The sequence below is a fragment of the Pteropus vampyrus genome, unplaced genomic scaffold (genome assembly GCF_000151845.1).
Source record: "Pteropus vampyrus isolate Shadow unplaced genomic scaffold, Pvam_2.0 Scaffold80, whole genome shotgun sequence".
NCBI classification, from domain to species: domain Eukaryota; kingdom Metazoa; phylum Chordata; class Mammalia; order Chiroptera; family Pteropodidae; genus Pteropus; species Pteropus vampyrus.
The window spans coordinates 6628311-6651792 of NW_011888861.1; the positions used below are offsets into that span (position 1 = coordinate 6628311).

The 23482-nt window shown below is 38.4% G+C and overlaps 1 protein-coding gene across 8 annotated transcripts in view; it reads right to left on the bottom strand.

Annotated features, from left to right (window-relative positions):
* PHACTR1 (phosphatase and actin regulator 1) overlaps window positions 1-23482 on the bottom strand; it is a 525402-nt gene that overhangs the window by 104054 nt on the left and 397866 nt on the right. For all 8 annotated transcript variants that reach the window (XM_011362890.2, XM_023532264.1, XM_023532263.1 and 5 more), the window contains one exon: window positions 9968-10048. In XM_011362890.2, the coding sequence (XP_011361192.1) occupies window positions 9968-10048 (81 nt within the window). The remainder of the gene's footprint in view (window positions 1-9967; window positions 10049-23482) is intronic.

The following is a 23482-nucleotide window of genomic DNA, read 5'->3' on the forward strand; positions in this document are numbered from 1 at the left end:
CATTACTGCTGGAAATTCTATTGGACAGCCCTGGACTTGGAAATTGCAATAATGGGCCTAAGTGAACCCATTTCTGGAACTGAGAGGTTAAAATGATGTTGCTAAACTGGTCCACATTTCAATGAGTGGTCTGTGGATGATATTTCCTTTAGGGAAAGTGTAGCAGTGGGAAGCCTGGAACATAGGGAGGGGAGATCTGCTCCATGTGCTACAGGTCTTGTGTGGATGGCAGGAACCCAAGTCTACACAGGTGCATATGGTCTTTGGAGAAGTCCTGAAGCCTCATAATGGAATCTCAGCTCTTCCAGGCAGAATGAGAGAGAGTCTAGGCTCAGATGAAGGGGAGCCAGGAAGGGGAGATGGGCAGAGAAAAGGAGAGCAGAAAAGCAGTACAGGCCAGATGTCTGGTGGAGATCATGGCTAACATTTATTGAGAACTTACTATGGGCAGCTGCCTAAATGCCCACATTGGATTATGCTTTTGATCCTCCAACAACCCTATGAGAGGACAAACAAGGGCAGAATGGAGTTGAAGGGTCTGCCATTCCATGGGTATTTTCAGAGACACTAGGAAGAACACTTGGTTGACTACAGATGCCTTCAAACAAGCAGGTTGGGGGTTAAGAGACGTGAGAAAGGATTAAAGGAAAGCACGGCCTTGCTGGCTGGAGCCGTCCAGGACCCTGGAGTTACATTTGCTCAGAAAGCAGGTCCAGAGAGATTACACGATGCCCTGTATCTCTCGTAGATAGAAAGTGAGAAAGCCAGAATCAGGATCCTAGGAGAGTGCTCTTGTCTTACAGATATTTATGTGGGGATTAGGGCCCCTCTGACTTGTCTGACTCTGCATAAGTCTGAGGCAAAAGTATGAAGTCAGAAAAGTTTTTCTAAGTCTGACCAGCATTACTTTTATTAGCTACGAGCCTCCCAAAATTTGGCTTGCTTTCTCATTACTGATGTCAGTGCAGGTCAGTGGGTATGGAGCGATCAAGTACCAGAAGTCTGGGGGCACCTGGGTAGGGCAGTGGTGCCCACTGTGCCCAAGGTCCCCTGCCCTGCCTTGATTTCACAGGTGCGGTTGGGATAGGCAGTCGGAGAGGGGAGTATCATGGTGGGTGTTCCAAGGATAACTCATGGTGGGCAGCAGTTCTCTGGTGTTGACTGTACCTGAAACACTTAGTTTTATGGAAACAACTGTCAAAACAGGGCACAAAATACCTAGTGGTTATCTCCAAAAATTCTGATCGATGAGTAATGACAGTCATTCTGGTGAGGCTTTTGGGCAAGTTTTCTTGCTGTTAGAAAGAGATACCAAGAAGAGCTAGCCCTTTCTTTTTCCTCTGGATATCGTGTCTTCATTAAATGCTGGAATTACTACAGCCATCTTGTTACAATAAAGTGTTGCAGCCTGAGGATGGCATCCTTAGCTGCGGTTATAAATTAACCAACCCCAGACTTTATCATGCGAGATTCATTCATTCATTCACTCCCTCAGTCACTCATTCGTGCAAAAAATAGTAGATGAGCACTGACAACTGGGAACACTGATCGAAGCATTTGGAATAGAGGACAAACGTACAAAGATCATTGGTCTAAAGTGGCTTATTGCTTCGGCCTCCTTGAATTAGGTTTTTGATTACTTGAAAACAGAAGCATCTTAACTTAGATACTAATGATTACATATTGGCTTCAAAGGTAACTAAAGAGGCTACAGTTAAACATACAATACAATTATTTATGTAAAAATAATCAAAAGAACATTTCTCAGTCCTTACCTTATTTGACATGTCTGCATTTGACACTTTGGACCCCTCCCCCCCAACGCCCCCCAACTGAACCACAGTCTTGTGTCTTGGCTTCCATAGCGCTATACATTCCTGGTTAACTTCCAATTTTTTGGCTACTTTTCAGTCTTTGAGGGTTCTTCTTACTCCCAGATCGTTAAAAAAAAAAAAAAATCCCAGATCATTCGGTGCTGGGGTTCCATGGGATTTTTCTATCAGGGACATTTATTTTCTCACTCTACATCTCTGAGAAATGTCATTAATTTATAATGACTTTACAATCATTTATATGCCGACAATTCCAAACCTGTTACTCCCTCTTGAGCTTCAAATCTGTATATTTAGTGGTCTGCTTAGACATTTTGATATCTCAAACTAAATGCGGCTAAACCATCACATTATTTTGTGCCCTAAGCTTGCTTCCCCTGGGTTCCTGGCTCAGTGAATGTCCCCAGTATCTGTCCACCCAGTCGCCCAAGCTTGAGTATCAGCCATGCTTAAACCCTTTCAGTCATTCCCCAAATCTAAGCAGTCACAGGGCCTGTTGACTCTATTTTTGTTAATTCTCCAGGGTGTCCTCCCCTGCCCTTTACAACCTTACTACCCTCCTCCCTGCTACGTACCATCACATTCTCTGAATCCCAGAAACAGTCTGCTAACTCATCTCCCTGACTCATGTCTTGGTCTCCCTCCAAGTGTCCTTTTCCCCATAGGCGGATTGATGAAGCTGCAAATCTGATCACATGGAAAATCCTTCCAAAGCTACTCATGGACTTTTCCTGCCTACATGATCCAGCCCAACACCCCCTCACCTCACAGACACAAGGACACTCTCCCTCTGTTTCTTTCACTTAACCCAACTTGGTGCCTCCACATATGTCAGTCCTTCCACATGTAGCATTCCTCTTAACCATCCCATCTTCTCTACAATAATCTTTATCATACTTCAGATTTCTTCTAAGACACCACCCCTTCCAGGATACCTTCCCTAAGTCTCCAGGCCTGGATGGGTGACTCTCTGACGTGCCCCTGCACATCCCATTACTTTCCCTATCTTAACGGCACAGCGCCTGAACCTGTTCCCAGCACTGTAAGTTCTGTTAGCCAGGGGAGTCTGGCTTGTCCTTTCTGGTATTCCTGGGGCCCAGAATGATGCCTGCGACATAACAGGTATTCAAGAAGTGAATAAATTTACTGGGGAATGCTTGCTCATTGCTAAAATAATAATTTCTTTAATTTTTTTGGCTTGGGATAGTGATTTTCTAAAAGAACAGTGTTGCCCACGAGAATTTTGATCACAATTTCTCTTTATTCTCTTTATTGTTTAAACTACTTTCCAGCTACTGCACTAGGGACAATCCATTGCATCAGGTACTGAGTTACTACACAAATGATTATATGTCACTGATGCTGAAAGTAAATGCTTTTCATTTTCACACAGCAACTCAAAATCACAGCTTTCAGAAGATGCCATTTCTAGGTGAGACATCAGAAATAGCTAAAATGTGACAAAATAACAGTGCCTGGTACAGGTTGAGAAAAACATTTCCCATAAACTTTTAAAAGTCTGTACACCTGGGATATGAGATAAACAATGGAATTTAAGAAGGCTCTAGCCTACTACATTTGTCTCTTCTGATGCAGATGAGAATTTTTATTTTAATTTTTAAAAGATAATGACCTTTTAATTTAAATATCGGGCTCTTTTCTCTTGAATGCCAGAGAGGAGAAAATGCAGCCTCTGCATGAAAGAGTTGTATATTTCAGCAAACTTCTGTTTGTGTTTATAATTAAAAATCACACTTTCTAAAATGTTGCTCTAACTCATTAAGGAAAAAAATATACTTTATTGCACTTTATTATTTGCTGTGAAATGTTATCTCTAATTCCGGGTACACAGTGAAAAGTGACGTTGTTCACTGGTACACAATCAGTTCTATTCTTTCGTCCCCCTGATGATTTTTCTCCTCCTGTAGGATTATCTCTCTTCCCCAGGTCTCGGTGTAACTACAGTGGGAACTACGAGGAGAGCTGCAGCAGCCTCAGCTACATCACTGTGGGCGACAGCACATTCTAGCTTTGTGCTCCTATTTAGGGTATGGACATGTGTAACATGCAGGGGCGATGGCTTCTCATTACATGGTAGAGAGATGGTCTCCTGTCCCTTTCCTCCCCTCTTGATAAGTGATATATATATGTATTCATTCATGTGCATTAAACATACCCATACTATATGAAGCGAGTGACACTGTGATAGAAATGAGGTTTCATAGAAAAACCCCGTGATGAAAATACAGTTTAATAGCCGCTGTTATCCCTAAATACAAGCATTATGTTTATTTGTAGAGATGATTTGCAATAACCACTAATAGCAATGCTCATTAAGATCCTCTGACTATCAATAGGCAACTGTATTACAAAGTTTTTCTGTCTTCCTATAAATCCAAAATGGAGGACATATGGTCTTAGCAGGGGTTTTCAGAGTCCGCACTCACTGGCTCTATACCCTTAGGCATGTCAATAACCTCACTGGGCTTCAGCTGCTTTATCTCTATATTGGAAAAATCACAGTAGGTAGGCCAAGTGACCTCTTGAGATCCCTGCTAAGTCCATGAAATATCATCACTATTTTACTAATGGCCAAACAGTTCACCGTTTTCAAGATATTTTTCTCCATAACTTTTAAAAGCCACTATTTAAAAGTATTGAGAATCCATATACATAAATAAACACAATATAATATTGCCTATTTAAATAACTGGCATTAGAGTTTCGTGAACCATAAAATTGAATAAACAAGGAGGATCAAGCATTTTGCCAACACAGCGAATAAATCAAGTCATGTGAGCATGCAGAAAAGAGTCTTAGGCTTGCATTTGTTGTTCTTTCAATGGACATTTGCTGAGTATCGACTATGTCCCAGGCACTGTTGCAGGCACTTGGACCACATTAGTGAACAAGCCAGATGAAGGTCTTGCCCCGCCTGATAGAGCTTACATATCAGTAAGGAGACAGATGAGAAAAAAGATCAACATAATAAATAAGTAATTTATGGCGCATGTTTGAAGGTGCTAAAAGATGGGCGGGGGGAGAAAAAAAGAAAACAGTAGAAGATGGTAAAGGGACAAAGGACTTAGGGAAGGAGTTGGCAATTTAAAATCTTCTGGGTAAGTTGCATTGAGAAGGTGATCTCTGAGCAAAGACTTGGAAAGGGAGTGAACCATGTAGATGGAGATCTGGTGGAAGAGGGCTCTGGGAAGAGGGTGTGGCCAAGGCCAACCTCGAGGGCTGGAAAGTGGGGCTGGAGAGGTGCCACAGACGGGAAGTCATCAGGAAGTACAGCCAAGGAACTGAAGAAGGCAAGTCATGGAGGGCTTCACAGGCTGCCATAGGGACTTGCAATTTCTGGATATGAAATACGGAGCCACTGCAGGCTCTGAGCTTAGGCTGATAGCCTCTGACTTATAGAACTAAGAGAGAGTCAAATGCAATCCAGAGGCTTTAATTTAAAAGAAACATACTGAGTCAATTTAAAGAATTTAAGACCATGAATTAGGTTACAAGTTGTTTTGAAGCAGTAGTAGGACCCATGCCCTTGTTTCAGCCACTGATCCTTCATTTAGATTTCTGTGCAGGTATCACTTCCTCCAGAGTTTCTCCATGATCGTATGTATCTAAAATCATTGCTCTTCCTGACTTAATCTCTTTACTCTGCTTTGTTTTCCTACATAGTGTTTATCACTCCTTGACCATATATCTGTGCTTTTTAAATTATTTCCTATTTCCTGTAGTAGAATGTAGACTCTGAGAAGGTGAAGATTTTGCTCTTTTGGTTATGACTGTAACTCAGCATCTAGAAGAGCACCTGTCACAGAGGGTACCAATTTGTTGAATGAACGAATGAATGTCTCAAGAGTCTAGGAGAACTCTTGAGTTTTAGTTCTCAAACAAATAGGCCACAGTATTGGTGCAATAACTGTCTATCAAAATACAAATAAACTGTCTATCAAATTATAGATTATTTCCCACCATTATTTGGTTTAACATTTTTACTATTTAGAGTGATGATGGTTAATCATAATGTATACATTATGTTATTAATCAAACTGCTATATCTGTATTGTGGAAAATTTAGAAAATGAGAGAAAAAGAATTTATAATTTTATGTCCCCACTACATTATGATCAACATAATTTTAAAATTTCTTCTTTTGTAGTTTTCAAAGTTGGCTACATTCTTACATGGCTTCAGTATACCCAGAGTTAAAATAATTTTCTCTGATTTTTAAACTTTTACATAAATCTCCTTTGTACTCTAAACTTATGTGATTTTATATGGAAACCAATAAAAAAATATAAGCCACTGAGCAGCTTATGTTCTCCACTTCTAACATATTCCATTAAATGAAGGATTCCTGTTATAGTTCTTATAGACATTTGAGATAATTTTTCCTCTACAACCCAAGCTCTCATTTTGCCTGATTTGAATTTATCGACCAGTTGGTGATATTAACCTGCAAAGAAATATACCAAGAATATTGAGGAGCCCTAATTCCTCAATAATTCTGATTTCACCCTGCTGCCCCAAAAGTTACAAATTTCAAATCACTACAGTTTATTTTTATACTTTTTATGAATGAATGGTGGTGTTATTAAGCAAAACCAATAACGTAAAAAAAAAATTGAAGAGAAAGCTTTTTTTTTTTACCAAAGATAAACAGCTTTTCGCCACATTAACAATATCGTGCACAAAACAGTATAACTACAGTGTAAACAGAGGTCAGTTCTCTCAGGCTGTACTTGAGCAGATGGGCTGACACAATAATTACAAATCAATGGGAAACTGTCAGAGACCACATATCTCTGGTGGAAACTATTTTACTGCCAGGTGACCAGAGTCATGTGTGCTGACATAGGAGGTGGAACAATATAAGGAATTACCAGCCAGGCAATATAGAAATGATTGCTCCAAATCTATGAAATTTATCTTTGGAGTGAACGACTTGAAAAACAATTAAAGCCTCTTTGCCACTCGCTGTTCACTCAGGTTGTGGCAATATAATTTGTTTTACCCACCAGAATCTCAGATACAAAGAGGTGAATGATGTCATAGAAAGGGAAGAATGGATGACAAGGAAACAATCCATTTGGAGGCTAAGAGGAGGCAGGGTGGAGATATGAGAAAGAAATTAAATCAGGCCTCGGGGGGCTGGCTTCTCCTTGGCCACCCATAATGGTAAGGCTATTTTGAGGGGGTTATAGATCTTTGAAACTCAGAGAAAAGGGGACAGTGATGTCCTTTCCTAACTCCTGGGCCTGCTGACCTAGGGTAAGGCATGTAAAGGGTTTCAAAAAATATAAAGGATGATGATGATGTAACTACTGATACTGTTATAATAACAATTTCTGGAGAATTTATGAGATGATAGCCACTATTCTAACTTTACATGGTATTAGGGACTGAATTACTTCACACTCCACCCAAATTCATATGTTGAAGCTCAAACCCCCAATGTGACTGTACGTGGAGAAAAGGCCTTTAAGGAGGTAATTAAGGTCAAGTGAAGTCATAAGGATGGGGCTCTAATCCAATAGAACTGGTGTCCTTATAAGAAGAGGAAGAGACGGCAGGAGTGTGTGCACACAGAGAAAAGGCCAGATGAGGACATAGCAAAAAGGCAGCCATCTGTAAACCAAGGAGCAAGGCCTCACCAGGAGCCAATTCTGCTAGCAGTTTGATCATGGCCTTCCAGCCTCTAGATCTATGAGGAAATAAATTTCTGTTTTTCAAGTCAACCGGTTGGCATTATTTTGTTATGGCAGGTGTAGCAGACTAAGACACATGTGTCCTCTCAAGTAATCCTCATCACAAAATATTTTCACACTTTCGAATAAAGAAATAGAAGCACAGAGAAATTAAAGCAATTTGATTAAAGTTACACAGCTAGTCAGTAGTGAAATTGAATCCGAGCAATTTGAATCCAGAGCCCAAGTTTCTAGCTGCTCACGTAGTGTAATATAAGGTAACGTGATTAATATCCACAATGATACAACATAAATGCTTTTATCAGAAAAACCAGATTTTTACATGTACTCTGTGCAATGGACTTCGAATTTTAGTCCCTTTCTTCTCCTTCCTCCATCATCTAGACAATAAATATTTTTGTGACCCTTATCTAGTTGAAGCATTGATTGAGGCTTGCGGGATCTGGCAGCAAGCCAAGCCTATGAGAACCAGACAGAAAGAGCAGACAGTGATAAGTGCAAAGGAAAAAATGAAACAGGAAGTTGTGATGATAGGTGGGGGTGAGACTGGTCCTTTCCTCCACAACCAGCTCTTGAGTGTATACTATGAAACGAATGTGAACAGGACACAGTCCTCGCTCTCTGTGAACTGCTACTGCTGGTGTGGTGCTAGCAGGCCCCAGCCTCCAGACTCCCCATTTATTTCTCTATAAAATGAGGTCTTTGTTCTAATAATCTATGACTTCTTTGAGTAAGTCAGGATGCTACTTAGGCAATGGCTACCTTAACCCAGGTATTAGGTGTAAAGGAAATAATAAATGCTACAGAAAAATATATTCTCTACTTTAGAATATTCCTAAAGTTTTACAGTGAGAGATATAAAGGAAGAAAGGAGGGAGGAGAAGGGATCTTTTAACTGATCCGAACAGACTTTATCTGTAATAGTAATTTTATTTTCACATTTGGATGATTATTATGTAATATTATACCTGTAGTCAGATACCTCCCATCTCTACTGGGGAGTAAATACGAACAAAGGAGCTTGAGATGAAGCATGAGGACTTAAGGTTGATATAAGGGAAGGTTTGAGGGGTTGTGCAGAAAGCAAGACATTGGAGAAAAGTGACAAAATTACGGGTCGTATTTCCCTGGAAAGTTTAATCAGCCAGAGAAGTTGTACTCTGGTATGGCCTTACTCAGAAATAGAAGGATAAACTGGCTCACTATAGGGATTTCTTGGCCCCAGGAGTCTCTGATAATTATAGAAGGTAGTTTGAAATAGTAAAACTTCACACCCTGCCCTCCACTTAGGGCAGGGCAAGAGTAGTGCCACTTCCTACTTGTCTCATTTCAGGGTGGCAATTTGTGCTAAGAGGAAATACCTGAAAAGTGTCACTGGGAAGCCCCATAACAGAATGGATGAGTGAAATGCAACAAAAGAATAAGGACCAACTCACTGAAAACAGTGGAATCAGAGAGCACCGCAGATAGAAACACAACCTGCCTTTTTGTGTTAGAACACAAACGAGGCATGCAGAAGACCTACAAAAATATAGTAAACTGATTGTATTGTCAGAATTACAGGAGCACTCTGATTACCAGGATGGATCTTTAAAGAAGAATATGTGATATAATAATCTGGCCCACTAAATAACACCAGCCCCAAACAACAAGAAGACTTGAAACAGACAATTACTATTGATGGCTATAATAAGATTGGGATCAACAGCCTGTCATTTCATTTAAAGCCTTAAGTGAAGTGTGGCCCTGAGAGAGAAGAAAGCAAGCATAATTTAAAATAGCAAAGCTCTTAGAAAAAATGAGTGAAGAATACTTAATATGCTGCATAAACCACTACATACATTTGACTCAAAGGCAGTAATTCTATAAGCCAAAGACACACGATATTCATTGGCAAATACCTGTGGACACATTCATACAGCATTTGAATCACCGTAATTATTAGCATTTGAAATACCTTATGTGGACAGTTATTTTTTTATAATTGTATCTACTTTGATTTCTTCCACTATGGGGAGATGAGCTGCTGAAAATAATTTGATGGGGGAAATTCTAGATGCTTGTGGATTTTTAACATGTCTTGGGAACCCCAGTGCCTGAAAGAGCCTAAGCAATTAAATTCACCCCAGCTGTGTGTATTTGAACACCAATAGGCTCACAACCAGTACCTACATCATTCCTGGAGCCATATCATTTTCCTTAGCATCCTGTGGTTTGATTTCAATGCTGAGAACAAGGCAGCTTTTTTCCTCCCCTAAAATAATACTGATAGCTTTAGTGCTCTCCAGAATTGTCTGGAGTTTTAAAGGTTCAAATCCTGATAAAGTGATGCAGAAAACTATATCTGACTCTAAGAAATATGCGCACAGATTTCATGCACAGCTTTCTGGCCCATGAAGAGTAGACCAGTCCCCTTACCTTTATCATAAATTTCCTTCAAGACTCCTCGTTTTATCAGCTCCTCTCTGCTTTGCCTCATCGATATTTTCCTTTCCAGGGCTACAAGCAAAACACAAACAGAGAAGCAGTTGTGAGTAAGTAACAAAGATGCTTCTTTTAATCATATTTTAATATATTGAAATGTAATTAATATATGGGAAAGCTTCCATAAATTCTACTTTACTAATGTAAGTTAATGATACCAGTTAATACTGTTTGATACTATAAGCATTTTAATCGGATATTTCATTTAAACTTAAAAACAATTTTCAAATTACCTATGAGGTAGGCATTACTATTTCATTTTATTTAACCTTGGTTTATAGTTGAGGAAACTGTAGCAGAGAGAAGCTCAACAACTTGTCAGAGTCACAAGGTTATTGAGAAGAGGAACCAGGATTCAAAGCGAGAAACACTACCTCCCATCTCAGTTTAACCTCTACATTACAGAGCGTTTTCCTGAGTGTGGTGTTTTCTCATAGGTGAGATTTCCTTTTTAAAGATCTAGTTCATGTAAATCATGTCTCACTGAGGATGTTTTTGCTCCTCAATCATTAAAAAAATAGTATGAAAATATCTCCTAAAGAGATCTCTGGATGGAGAGACTGAGGAATGGTGGGAGATCCTCAGGGGACACCCGCCACTGCTCTCCTCTCTTCACTCCAAGAGAGAAATGGAGCATCAATTACCAAATGCATCTTCACCAGGACCCACTACTCACCTGAGCCAATGGCTCCAGCAGGTGGGGGCTGGAAGAGGGAAGAGGGAATGTTTCCTCTCAGGTCAGTGGACGTGATGGAAATAGAGTAGAGCAGTGAGGGGCAGAACAAAAGGGCAGGCCTGTGGCTCAAGGTAGGGTGGGAGAAGTGAGCAGAGCCCATGGAAGGAAGCAAGCTATTCTAGCAGCTGACACTGCAGTTTCTGGGTAAATATTGAATGGAGGAGGAGAGAGGTTATTTTGGTTGCTTTTGTCAGCTTAAGAATCTCCACATCCTTTCAATACACAGTTATTCGGGGAGAAAAAAAGCCAGTTATAAAATAAGGATTTTATGCAGACAAATTCAGATACAGATTAATCTCTCTCTCTCTCTCTCTCTCTCTCTCTCTCTCTCTCTCTCTCTCTCTCACACACACACACACACACACACACACACACACACAGAATAACCCAGGATAATTTAGTTCAAAGAAGACCAATAAGACTAGAAAACAAGCGAGGAAACAGGGATTGTGATTCTAACTTGGTTATCCACTAGCTGTGTTACCTTAGTCAAGTCACTTTGCCAGTCTGAGAAAACACTCAGCCTCAGCTATTCTGATTTAATAGGTCCAGGGTGAGACCTGGACATCTATACTGTAATAAAAAGCTCTCTGGGTTATTGTCATATTAAGACTGGAAATCACTGATCATATGTTATGGGACTTAATATTTTAAAAATGGTATATTCTAATTCTTTCTCTTAAATTATAATGAAAGTGGTACGAGACAGAAGGGAGGGGTTGGGGGGCTGGTATAATGGGGTGAAGGGTTAAAGAAGTACAAATTAGTAGTTGATAGCTGGTCATGGGTATGGGGAGCATGGCAGAGGGAATGCAGTTAGTATTAATACTTAAGTCAGAGTTAGGGGAGGGAGGGAGCAATTGGGGGGATCATTTTATGAACTTTATAGATGTTTAACCAATGTACTATATACTTGAAACTAATTTAAATAAATTAATTTAAAAAATAAAAAAAATGAAAATAAAAAAAAGAGACAGAAAAAATAAATGTTAGGTTAAATTGTACTCGCATATAGCTTACTGAAAACATGTTAATAATAAAACAGGTACGTATAAATATATACCCACAGAGGTGAGGGCAGGAGGGTTACATGGAAGGACAAGCATTAACGGTGGGTGTAGGGACCTCTGGAGCAGTGCTGGTTTTGGAGGGGTGAAGGAGTTTTATGACCTATACTAAATGACATGATACAGAGGCAGAAGGGCAGAAAGATGTTCTCTGTGCAGAAGAGGAGCTCCCAGAGAAGGAAAAGGGAACTGCAGACAGGTTAGAAAGTTTGGCCTGATTTTAAAAAAGATTTGCTTAGAAGCACAGTGGGAAAAGACTGGATATGCAATGAGAAGCAGGGGTTTTTAAGCAAGGAGTTTGTTAACATCTTTGGGGTGACATGAAGTCACCTGAAAAGCATGCATAAAGAGGTGACGAAGCTGGAGACAAAGGATGCATTCAAGACACATGAAGGTGGCAATGTTGCTACAACAACTTGCAGTTAAGGATTGGACGTAGGATGTGAAGAAAAGAGAGGGATCAAGGATGACTCCTTTGGTCCCGGACTTTCACAGATGAATGGGTGGCATTGTCAGTTACTAAGGTAGGAGACACAAGATGAGAATCAGGTTTGCAGGAATCATGGAGAACTCAATGTTAGTCATGCCTAAGAGGAGACATTAGGTATGAGCTAGGGAAATGTAGTCAGATATTTCATAAAACAAGGATTGGAAGTTAAATGAGACTGTGCTAGACTCATGGACCAGTGCTTCTCCACTTTTCCATAGAACTTTGTCTAGTGGCAAAAGAGTAATGCCAGAGGCAGCAAGAGTAAGATGGAAGTTGGCTGTCCCAAGCACACCATTTCTTTAATGTATTGAGGTTTTTCCTTAATAACTAAGGTGGACCTCACATAATACATATGCTCTTATTTAAATAAGAAAATAGTTCCCCACCCAGTACTACCAGTTTCCAAGTTTAATTGACTTTCTGGGAAGAGATGGCAAATTTATTCTTTGGCTTTGCCCATTTCCTAGTACAGAGCCCTATGCCCACAGGGGATGCAGAGATCATTTTGAGAAGGGTGGAATGTCATGTAATCTAACTTAATCCTCACCTTAATCCTTAATACTTCACAATCATATGAAGTATTCTCACCCTCATTTTACAGATGAGGTACCTGAGGCCCAGCAACACTAACCTGCTCAGTCACAGCAGTAAGTGAAAGAGCAGAAAGAGATTTTCATGTCTGTTTCTCGCACCATGATACCACATTGTTGTGAAGATCGTAAAATAACATAGTTACGCTTTACTTTAGGGGCTTCTTCCTTCTAAGGCACTCTTTATTGACTATCTCTTTTGACAAGATATGCATGACGCCTCTCGAGAAATCTTATTTTTAGTAGCCCTTCCAAAGTTAGAGCTAAGTTTAACTGGGGCCAAAGACAAGCTCACCACTGCTCCAGGAAGTGAAATAAAGTTAGCTGTTTGGTGCAGAAGGACAGCTCAAATCTTTTGACCTGGTCTACTACTGAGCCATAAAACATAGGGGGAAGAGGATTTACTGTGGGGAAAAGAAAATATGGTGATTTCCTTTTCATTGACCAAGGCTAGGTCCAACCCTCTCCACCAATTTTGGTTTTAGTAGAAAAATATGAAAAAAGATAAAAAAAGAGGATAAATTACAAAAAGTTAAAGAAGTCAGAAGAGAAGAATTGCATTGGGGAAGAGAGAAGGTGTAATGGGTAGTGCACCTGCTCAAAGATAGCAGGAATCCATCAGATTGAATTTATTTATCAGAATAAATGAGAACTGAGCACGATGGTGAGCCAGTTACCTGGGGAATGTTTGGTCTTTGGGAGGTGGGCTATGGTAATGAATAGAACAAAAACATCCACCTCTTTAAGAAGAGAAAACTGAGAAACTATTTTGTTAGACATGTGGCAAAAAAGCATGCAAGTGGGTACTATTTTCATATAAAATGAAAATTAAGTCAATAAAGACTTATTTTAAAATAAAATCTATTATAAAGTATAAGGATTCCTTTCTCTAGTGTCTTCAGTTACTAAAGCATAGGGCAGTACAAATGCTCAGTGACCACATGTGGGAATGTTCTGGTGTAAACTTTTTGGTTATGAAACTGGATGGCGGTGATCGTTGTGCAACTCTTTAAATTTACTGAAAATTACTATTGAATTGTATACTTACAACAGGTTAATTTTATGGCAGGCAAATTATACCTCAATAAAGCTGTTAAGATATGAAGAAAAAAATAGTGACCACAAAGAGAAATTCCCCAAATGTCAAAAACCTCAGTTAAAATTAGTAAGCAAGTAATTAAACCAATAAACTTTAGGCCACAGTAAGCAAGAGAACAACATGAAAATAAAATGATTAGAAATATAGCATATCATGGTAAATTTCTAAAAACCAATTTTTTTTATCCTCTAACACGGTAGTACCAAAACACAAAAAGCAGGAATTTGATTCACCCCCAAAATGAAAATATAGATCAGATAGTGGCAATACAACTCTTTAAATGTTTAGAAAAGAACAAAATCTTCAGACTGCAGTAAATATAGAACACTGTAATAGATCTTTGAGATGGTCCTCTGGTAACTGAAACATTGAAACAAAATCATGTAAGCCAGCAAATGTGCAGACTATTGCAGGGACACCCAGTCTAAAACTCTACGCCTGAAGAGAAAAAGTGGAAAAAATTGCTGATTTGTTTTATAGACTGACAAAAAATCACTTGAGTAGATCCAAACACAAAAAGAAGCTTCACATACCCTCTTACCTAAAACGAGTGGGACAGGGATTTCTCAATTACTGTACCAAAATTAGCCCAAAATGGCCCCCTTCAAAAATCATCTTCAAAAATTGCTATATCCAAGGAAGACTCTCTAAGCCTGTCATCAGACTCCACCTTAATATAAAACCCATGCAGAAAGCCTTGAAAGTCACAGTTATTTGTGCATCTTTATCACCATCCATTAATCAGCCTTTTTATTTTCTGTATTTCTGATGCATTGACATCTTGGGACTTTACTGATCCTGGAGAGACTGTCCCTCCCAGGGCTAGCCAATTCCTACAGATCATAAATGACTCACCTATGAGTGCACCTTTCATATGCAAACCAAAACCAATCTGAGTCCAAGCCTCAACTGCCTCCTGAACATGAGCTCTTATACTATAGGCCACTGTTCCCTGCCCTTCTCATCCCAGGGTTAGGTATCAGACCACTGGAGACTGTCTCTATGCCCTAGACGCTGCTAAAATGGTTCAACCTAATTAGGTAAGCCTGTTTAGCCTGTCCTGCTCATTCCCTCCTGCTAAAACCACAATAAGGGCTCTTGCCTGACCCTGGTGCTTCCCTATGTGGCCCTCCGTGGTGGCATGACCCTTTCTCTCAGAATCCGTGATCATAACGAACTATCTTTTCAATGGCTGTTGTTTCCTGATCTGTTGGCCTCATCATACCTGAATAATTATAAGACTCACATTTTAAAAACATGTATCCTTGCACTGGTTTGTAAACAAACAAACAAACAAACAAACAAAACTAGGAGAATTTCCACAGCTTTATGTTCTGATCTATTGTTTTAAAGTCTGTTTACATTTGGGCAAGTGCTTTAGAAATGGGGAGCCTGGTGAAGAACTAACTGATCCTTGGCAGTAAATTCCACCAGAGCCCAGAGACTAACTCTAATAATGGAGTGACAGTAGTTCTAGTCTAATCATTTTTGTAAACTCTTCTTCTGAGCCACCACTACAGTCTATGGCATATTTACTAAAAGCCAGTTCCCTATCATCTCTCCTTAATTATTTTCTTTCTCCTTATTCACATGGATGCTAAGCCAAGGAATCCTATGCTTCTTTGACATCAATGAATTTAAAATAGGCATCTTAGATGGGCTCTTTCTACTTAGTGAATGCCTAGCTAAGATGAATTTGTTAAAAATATATTGACATTCTATTGTTATTTTTGTGCACATACATATACTTTTATTTTTTTTATTTATGAAAACTATGTGCATGTAATTAAATAACATGTGAAAATATTTTCACTTTAAATATTTCAAAAAATATAGAGAAAACATCCTATTTCACCTGCCTCCCTTCATAAATCCAACTCACCAAATCTCACCACTACCCTCCTTTGCTATTCTCTCTTCTTTCCTCCCTCCTCTCCTTCTTTTCCACATATTCTCACACTCCAACACTATATATAAATCCAGTTTTAAAAACAGAAGTAGAATCATTCTGCTCATATTGTTCTACAAGTCTTTTTTTCTCTCTTATTTATCAATATGTTTAAGAGATCTTCCCATCGGTACATACAGAAGCACCTCATTCTTTTTGAGTATTGCATGCCATTATATAGGACATAAGTACCATACTTTACCTAACCATCCCTGATCGAAGGAAATTTAAGTTGTTTCAAATTTTGGGCATACAAACATTGCTACTGTAAAAATACTTGTCCAGGCACCCATACGAACAGGTTTAAGAATTTTTCTAGAATATATCACTAGACAAACAATTTCTGGGTGGGGTAGTATCATTTGAAGGAAAATACTCATGTTTTATAACTTTTAAGTATTGCTTTTTTATTTAAAAAATGAGGAAATAGGAAAAAAAGCAATAATGATGCTGGAACAAGTCATTTGGTTCTACTAAGAGTACCAGAACAGGAAATTATGTAGATTTTTCTCTAGGATAATCTATCTCTGTTGAATTCTCTGTTCAACTGCCTTTAAATTGCATTCTGTAGGGGAGAGAAGTTTGAAGGAGAAAAACAATTGAGAATGATGAAATTTTCAGTATCTTACTGCAGGGTCTTATACCTTCAGTTGTTAAAATACTCAACTTGTAAGTAAAATCTGTAGCTTTTATCCCTTTAAAATTTTACAACACCAGTGAAAGTGAATTTAGGCTAGAAGTCTGTAAGTAACAAATGAATGAGCCTTGAGAACCTAGGACATAGCCTCACTTCCCATCTGACTCCATAAATAATGAAGATTATTAATATGATGTCACAACTCTAGCTCCAGATGCTTTAAGATAATGAGACTCTGCTTCAAAATTAAGTTTATACATACAATAGATAAAAGGAGAGAAAAAGGAGCAAGGAATTGGAGGAGTGGGTAAACCTGGAGTCTTCCATTTTGAAAGCTCACATGGCAAATACCAGTTGACCTTGTATTTCATAAGGAAATTAATGAGAAAAGCAAATCAGTTATCAATCTAAATGCCATATTGAAACAAAGAAGGGAAAGTAAAAAAGAATGCAACCCTAAATGTATAGTTTCAGACAGCGGTATGATAAACGTATTCAAGAAGTCATGTTCATCTAGAAGCAATTTGTATGAGCACCAAATATTGTGTTTTTTACTAACTCAGAAGATGTTCGAGAGTTCTATAAATATCTAGACATTTGGTAAGTGTGGAATAACTAGGCAAGGAAGTTTTCACTTACATGATTATTCAAAGAAAGCTTATTGAATTACTAATTCAAAATGAATTAAAAAAAATATTTGGCAAGTAAGGCCAAGTGTTCTTCAGAATCAGAGAGGCTGACCAGTTTAGAACTTTTCTCCCTTTAAAAATTCAAACCATGTACAAATTCCATGTCAAAGAATCTAAGGCATAAGTGTCCTCATCACATGATTATAAGCACAAATCCTGATTCCCCCACATTATAGTATGAATTTCAACGAAGGTCCAAGCGGAGAGAGCACAAAAACAAAGTTTCTCATCTTCAACATGGCAGCCCAGCCATTGTTCTTATGTAATGCTGCACTAGCTTGGATAAACTCTTCATGGCCCATGAGGTAGAAGATGAGATTGTTTATTTCCTGTTGCTTATGATTACACCCAAGTCATATAGATCAGCACTTTCTAAAGTCAATTGTGCAGAAGAGTAACCCCCAGAGATGCTCTGAAGAAAGGATTCTGAGGACAATAATTTTGGGAAATGCTATGTACCGCTGGAGAATCGGTGGTACATAGCATTAGCGCAAAAAGACCTACAGTGAAGAAACCAGTTTAACTCAGTTTAACTCAGTGTTTCTCCCAAATTCATTGGACAATATGATCTTTTTATGGAGTATCATGGGACTCTCACTCTGAGCAAAGTCTCTGGGAGATGTTCATCTAACTATCAGATTGCAGGAAGCAAATGTGGTCTGTCATAGAAAGGAACCAGGGAGGTCAGTCCAACTCAGCAGGGACATAGAGAGGCCAAGCTCTTTTGTCAAGAGCATTCCAGTAAATGTTTGAATCAAACACAACCAAAACCTTAAAGTCCTGCAATATCAAATAAGCAAGGCATGACTGACCTGGAAGATCCTAATGGAGCAAAGTGACCAGCCATCTATCTACTTGTCTTCCTCTAGTCCTGGTAGAAACTTCACTTGGGGGCGATCTACATTCCAATGAGCTCCCTGGATGGGCCAGACCCATATGCATTCCCTAGATAAGTAAAACTAGATTTGTTTAACCTTGAGCAGCTCAATACCATATAGCGTCTGTCCCAAACAACAATTTTGGTTTTGATGTAATTGATAGGAGGTACTTCTTTCTGAGTAATTCAGACAGTGTAATTCCTCCAGAGTCACCGAGCATGAGAGTAAGACCACGCCATTAGCAGAGATGAGGTGATTTGTTTTCCTCTTCACTGTGGTAGATGTGTCTATAGCCGGGTTCTGTAGGAGCTCTGTCCACTGCTTAAATGTATGAGATAAAGGTAGGTTCACAGATTCATTTTAAGCTATAAGTTGTGCTGTTAAAAATACATTTTCCATGGATCTTGATTGGATCATGGTTTGAACAAACCAGCTGTAAAAAGTGTTTTGGGGTAGGTTGGAAAAATATGAGTATGGACTGGGTATAAGATAATACTAGGGTTTTGCTACATATTATAATAGACTTGTGGTTATATAGGACGTTTTCCTTACTTTTTAAAAGATGCATGATTAGAGAAGTCAGTAAGTTACTTTAGAATACTTCAGGAAAAAAAAAAAGCAGCAACAAATATGGCCAAATCTTAGCAGCTTTTAGGTGATGGTTATAAAAGTGTACAATTACATGGTATTATCATTATACAATTCTTTCAACTTATGTTTTCAAATTTTCAAAATAAAAAGTAAACACAAAATAAATGAATCTTATAAGTAATGTTGAGTAAACAATGAGAGACAAAAGAACACATATACTATTTCTCATTTATATAAAGTTCAAAAACTGGCAGAAGTATGTGGTTTAGAGATGCATACCTCTAAGCTTTAAAACTACCTGGAGAAGAAAGGTTATGATCACAATAAAAATCAGGTTACTGGCCACCTTTGGTGGGGAGGGGAACTGCAACCAGAAAGGCACATTAAGGGGATTCCAGGTGCCATCGATATTCTCTTTTATGACTTGGGCAGTGGTAATATGGTGTTCACTTTATAACCATCTGTTAAACTATACCTTGACGCTTGATATATTTTCTCAATGTATCCTATTTTTCAAAATTAAAAAAAAAAACATTAAAAGGACGTTCTAACTCTGCTTCTCTTTATACTGTTGCAATAGTCTCTGAAGGGGAATGAAAAACTCAGCCACCATATAATGAAATTATGCCGTTGGCCAGCAGACTCACTCCTGTTAATAAAAGAAAGGATGATTAGAAGGCAATAAAAGCCACAAGTCTTTTCCTGGTCATTTCTTGAAATAGGTCAGACCAGAGTGTAGAAGGGTTGCTCTTGATGCTTGCAGGTCTCTAGGTAGCAAGACAGAGACCTGGAGTTTTGGGGGGGAAATGCTGGCAGAAAGTTTTAGAGGTGAGTAATTTTGCAGAAGTAAGGATTTTGAATTTTGGAAATAAGACGGGCTGTCTTTAGAGCCCATCCTTGAAGTGACAAGTAAGAAGCAACTGAGGGGAAGTAGTTTTGCAAGGATCAAGCTCATCACTCTTGAGAGTGTACTGAGAAAAGTTTATGTTACAATTTGCAGATTCCGTTTTCTTTATCTCTTACCCTAATCTGCATAGGAAACTTCCAATCAAATTCTAACATAATCATATTTTGTTTTCTCTTCTGAGATCTATGAGACACAAAAGAAATAATTCCTTCTCCATTTATTGGCCCCCTCTTATGGGAACATGATTTAATAAAACTAAGATCTGAAAAATAATGTATATTAAGTCCTGTTTACAACCTTCACTTTATCCTTTCTCTCTCTCTCTCTCTCTCTCTCTCTCTCACACACACACACACACACACACACACACCACCTATTATGACAGACTTTTTCATTAAATGTGAAACAGATGGCCCTACAGTGACAGAGAATGCAATTTGATGAAAATGTTTATGCTAGAAATAAAGGTTTAATGCTTTGGGGCTTGCTTCTATTACTTGTAGGAAAGTGTGTCATAACATCTAATTTTTTTTTGTGATTGTGCACTGAGCCACAATTCACATTTCTACCATGTTCTCTGCTGCCTCTAACTTTCCTCCCCACCCTGCAAAGGAATGAAAGGAAAATTCATTGATTGGAGCTAGTTAAGTGAGTTTCTCCTTCCAGATGTAGGAAGCATAATGCTGCACTGTATTTCATTCCAGACACCTAATTATTATTGATTGCTTTATGATAGAATTGTACCGCCTAAAGCACCGGCGAATGGAAATCTGAAATCCTGCCCAGAACAGCTTAATACCCTAGCTACCACCTGTTACCTAAAAGATAATAGGGTCCTTGTTCAAAGTATTTTTGTGGTGCCAAGTTATGGAAATAAGCTTGTTGCTTCACTGCTTGTTTTTCTACTCATGGTCAGATAAACTCTGCTGCAATGAAGCCTTTAAAAGGCAGCGTTAAGAAATTTGCGCTTTAAAATCTTAGTTCTCTGACAATATATTGGACAGACAGCGGCATTATATCGAGGAGTTTTATTTGTTCTTATTATCTATAGTCAGAACCAAAGTCAGTAATTATTTTGAACAAAAATTTAAAAAATCAAAACTATGCATAGTTATATCAGATGTTCACTCAGACAAATATGTTGCCTGAAAGGGACATTTTTGGTAGATTTGATTTCTCCCTTCTATTGCCATGGTAACGCTTAAACTATGTATTAGGAGCTACTCTACATGCTTGCCATGTGGTACTTTAAGTAAGTCTCAAAACAACAGTACCAGGTTGGTACTACTATCTCCATTTTGCAGATAAAGAAGATGCTAAGTAACTTGCCCAAGATGTAGAGGTGGGCTTGAATCCAGCTGTGTGACTCCAGTGTGTGAATGCTTAAACATGACATTATACTGCCCTTCTATGCCTTTAAAAATTGGGCATATGCCAAACATATTTGTTCAGCCTATCTATAAATAGACTTGTACAGATAGGTTTACAGTGTATATATATAAAACTAAAGATATAATTTTTGCTATTTCCTGGGCAGAATTTTGTAGCTCTTAAACTATGAGAATTTCTTAAATCATTATATTAAGTGTAGCTGCTATGTAATTTTCATTAAACAAGGTTTCGCAGATGAAGATGAAGCATACTGTTTTGCACATAAAACTCAACAAACTGTGTGATTATTATTATGACCATCCTCTACTTTAGGAAAAAGTTAAACTGGCCAGAGGAAATACAGAGTCACACACAAATTTAAATGTACAGGCACACCTCATTTTATTGCACTTCACTTTATTCCACCTCACAGGTGTTGCATTTCTTTTACAAATTAAAGGCAAGACCTTCCACCAACAAAAAGATTATGACTCACTTCACTGATGATATTTATTTTATTACCGTGGTCTGGAACTGAACCCACAGTGTCTCTGAGGTATGCCTGTAGATGGCAAATAATATCTATGTTTAGGAAGGTGAATATCTGCTCAGTTACTTCTCATCAGTCATTTCAGGTGGAGAGAACTATACAGGAAAGGAATGTGTAGATTTGCTATGCATTTAGATGCCTATTCTTGAAATATTGAGCTTCACCAAAGCAGAACAGAAATGTTCATGAAGAAAAAACTCATAATCATTGCATGTAATTAAATAACAAAAATATCTACATCTAAGAAAAAGTCCAAGTAATTTAGGACTGTCCCTTGCAATTCTGCAAATCAAATGTATTTTTTCATTTCAGTCTCAATCTTCTCCTCTTGTGTGAGAAGATGCCTCACCCAGCAACGGGCTGGATTTGGCTGTGCTTCATCTAAGCGTTCACCAGCTAATGATAAAAACAATAAGGCCGAATAATCCATTATCTTCAAATAGAAGAAATAAATTATTAATCTGTATTAAGGGAAAGAATCAACCTTAAGTATCTGGATAGTATTCTCCCCCAACTCCCCCCCCCCCGCAAAAAAAAAATGCCAGAATATTTGAATAGCAGGTTTGTGAATCATTTACCCTGACAGCAATTGGAAAAATTAAAAACATAACCACTGTGAAGAAGAAAGAAGAAATCTCATAACATATGTGATAAAGAAGAAAGGTCTAAAAGCAAAGTGCTACTCAAGGCTTTTCTCGAGGCACTGTTTGTTCTTACAGAATGCCATCATTCTTCCCAGTTTTGACAAGACAGTGAGACATGATAAGCAGCATCCTGCTCCCTTAAATGAACGTTCAGCCTTCTCTCTTTTATGATTGCAACTTCTGAGTTTTGTTTCTGATGGGTATTTTTGCACTTCTTTTGGAGTCACTGTAGCATGTATAGCGGAAGCCGACAGATGTACAATCCTTAATTTACAAATAAGAATAGCACAATTCAATTTCTTTTCTTTGCTTGAGATTGATTCTTCATCATCATGAAGAAAACTTTGTTCCGTAATATTGTCCATCAGTTTCTCAATTCTAGAAGTTGACTCCTAGTTATGGGTTGATTTGAGTAAATCTCTGGGCTAAGGCAGCAATTTAGAATTCAAATTCTGATTCTTAGTGCCATCTTGAGTTGAGAAAGTGAGGGGATGAAGTTTCAATGGCCATGGTACTGATGGGAATCCAGCTGATCTCAGTGGTGTTCAAAGGCAAATGTGAACCATTAATCCATTTTCTTTATTCCTGGCAAACTCATAAAAGGGGCTGTCCTGGCCCCACCATCAGGTGAATAGAAAACCTTGCCCCGGGTTGTATCTACATAATATTACAAGAACAAGCAATGAAAATAGATCAATCAACTTGATTTATTTTTTTTTCCCTTATTAAAACACCTGTCATCTGACAGTTGACTAGATAAACTAATTGCTGTGAAACCATGAATACGGAGGCTACATAGAAACTGACTAGACTCTGTCACATGCTGTGTTGAAACTATTAGTTCAGTGATGCCATAACCTTAGTATTTTTTAATTGTAGTAAAATGTCAAAATTTACCATCTTACCCACTTCTAAGTGTACAGTTCAGAAGTGTTAAGTATATTCACTTTGTTGTGCAACCTATCTCCAGAACTTTTTCATCTTGCAAAACTGTAATTCTATACCCATTAAACAACTCCCCATTCCTCTCTTCTTCCAGTCCCTGGCAACCACCATTATATTTTCTGTTTCTATGAATTTGACTACTCTAGGTATCTCATATAAGTAGAATCATACACTATTTGTCTTTTATTTTTACCTTTTATTTATTTAAATTTATTTATTAACATTTTATTTTTTAATTTTTTCCCCCAATCCCTTCCCCTCTGGTAACCACGAGTCCATTGTCCATGTCCACGAGTCTCTGTTTGTT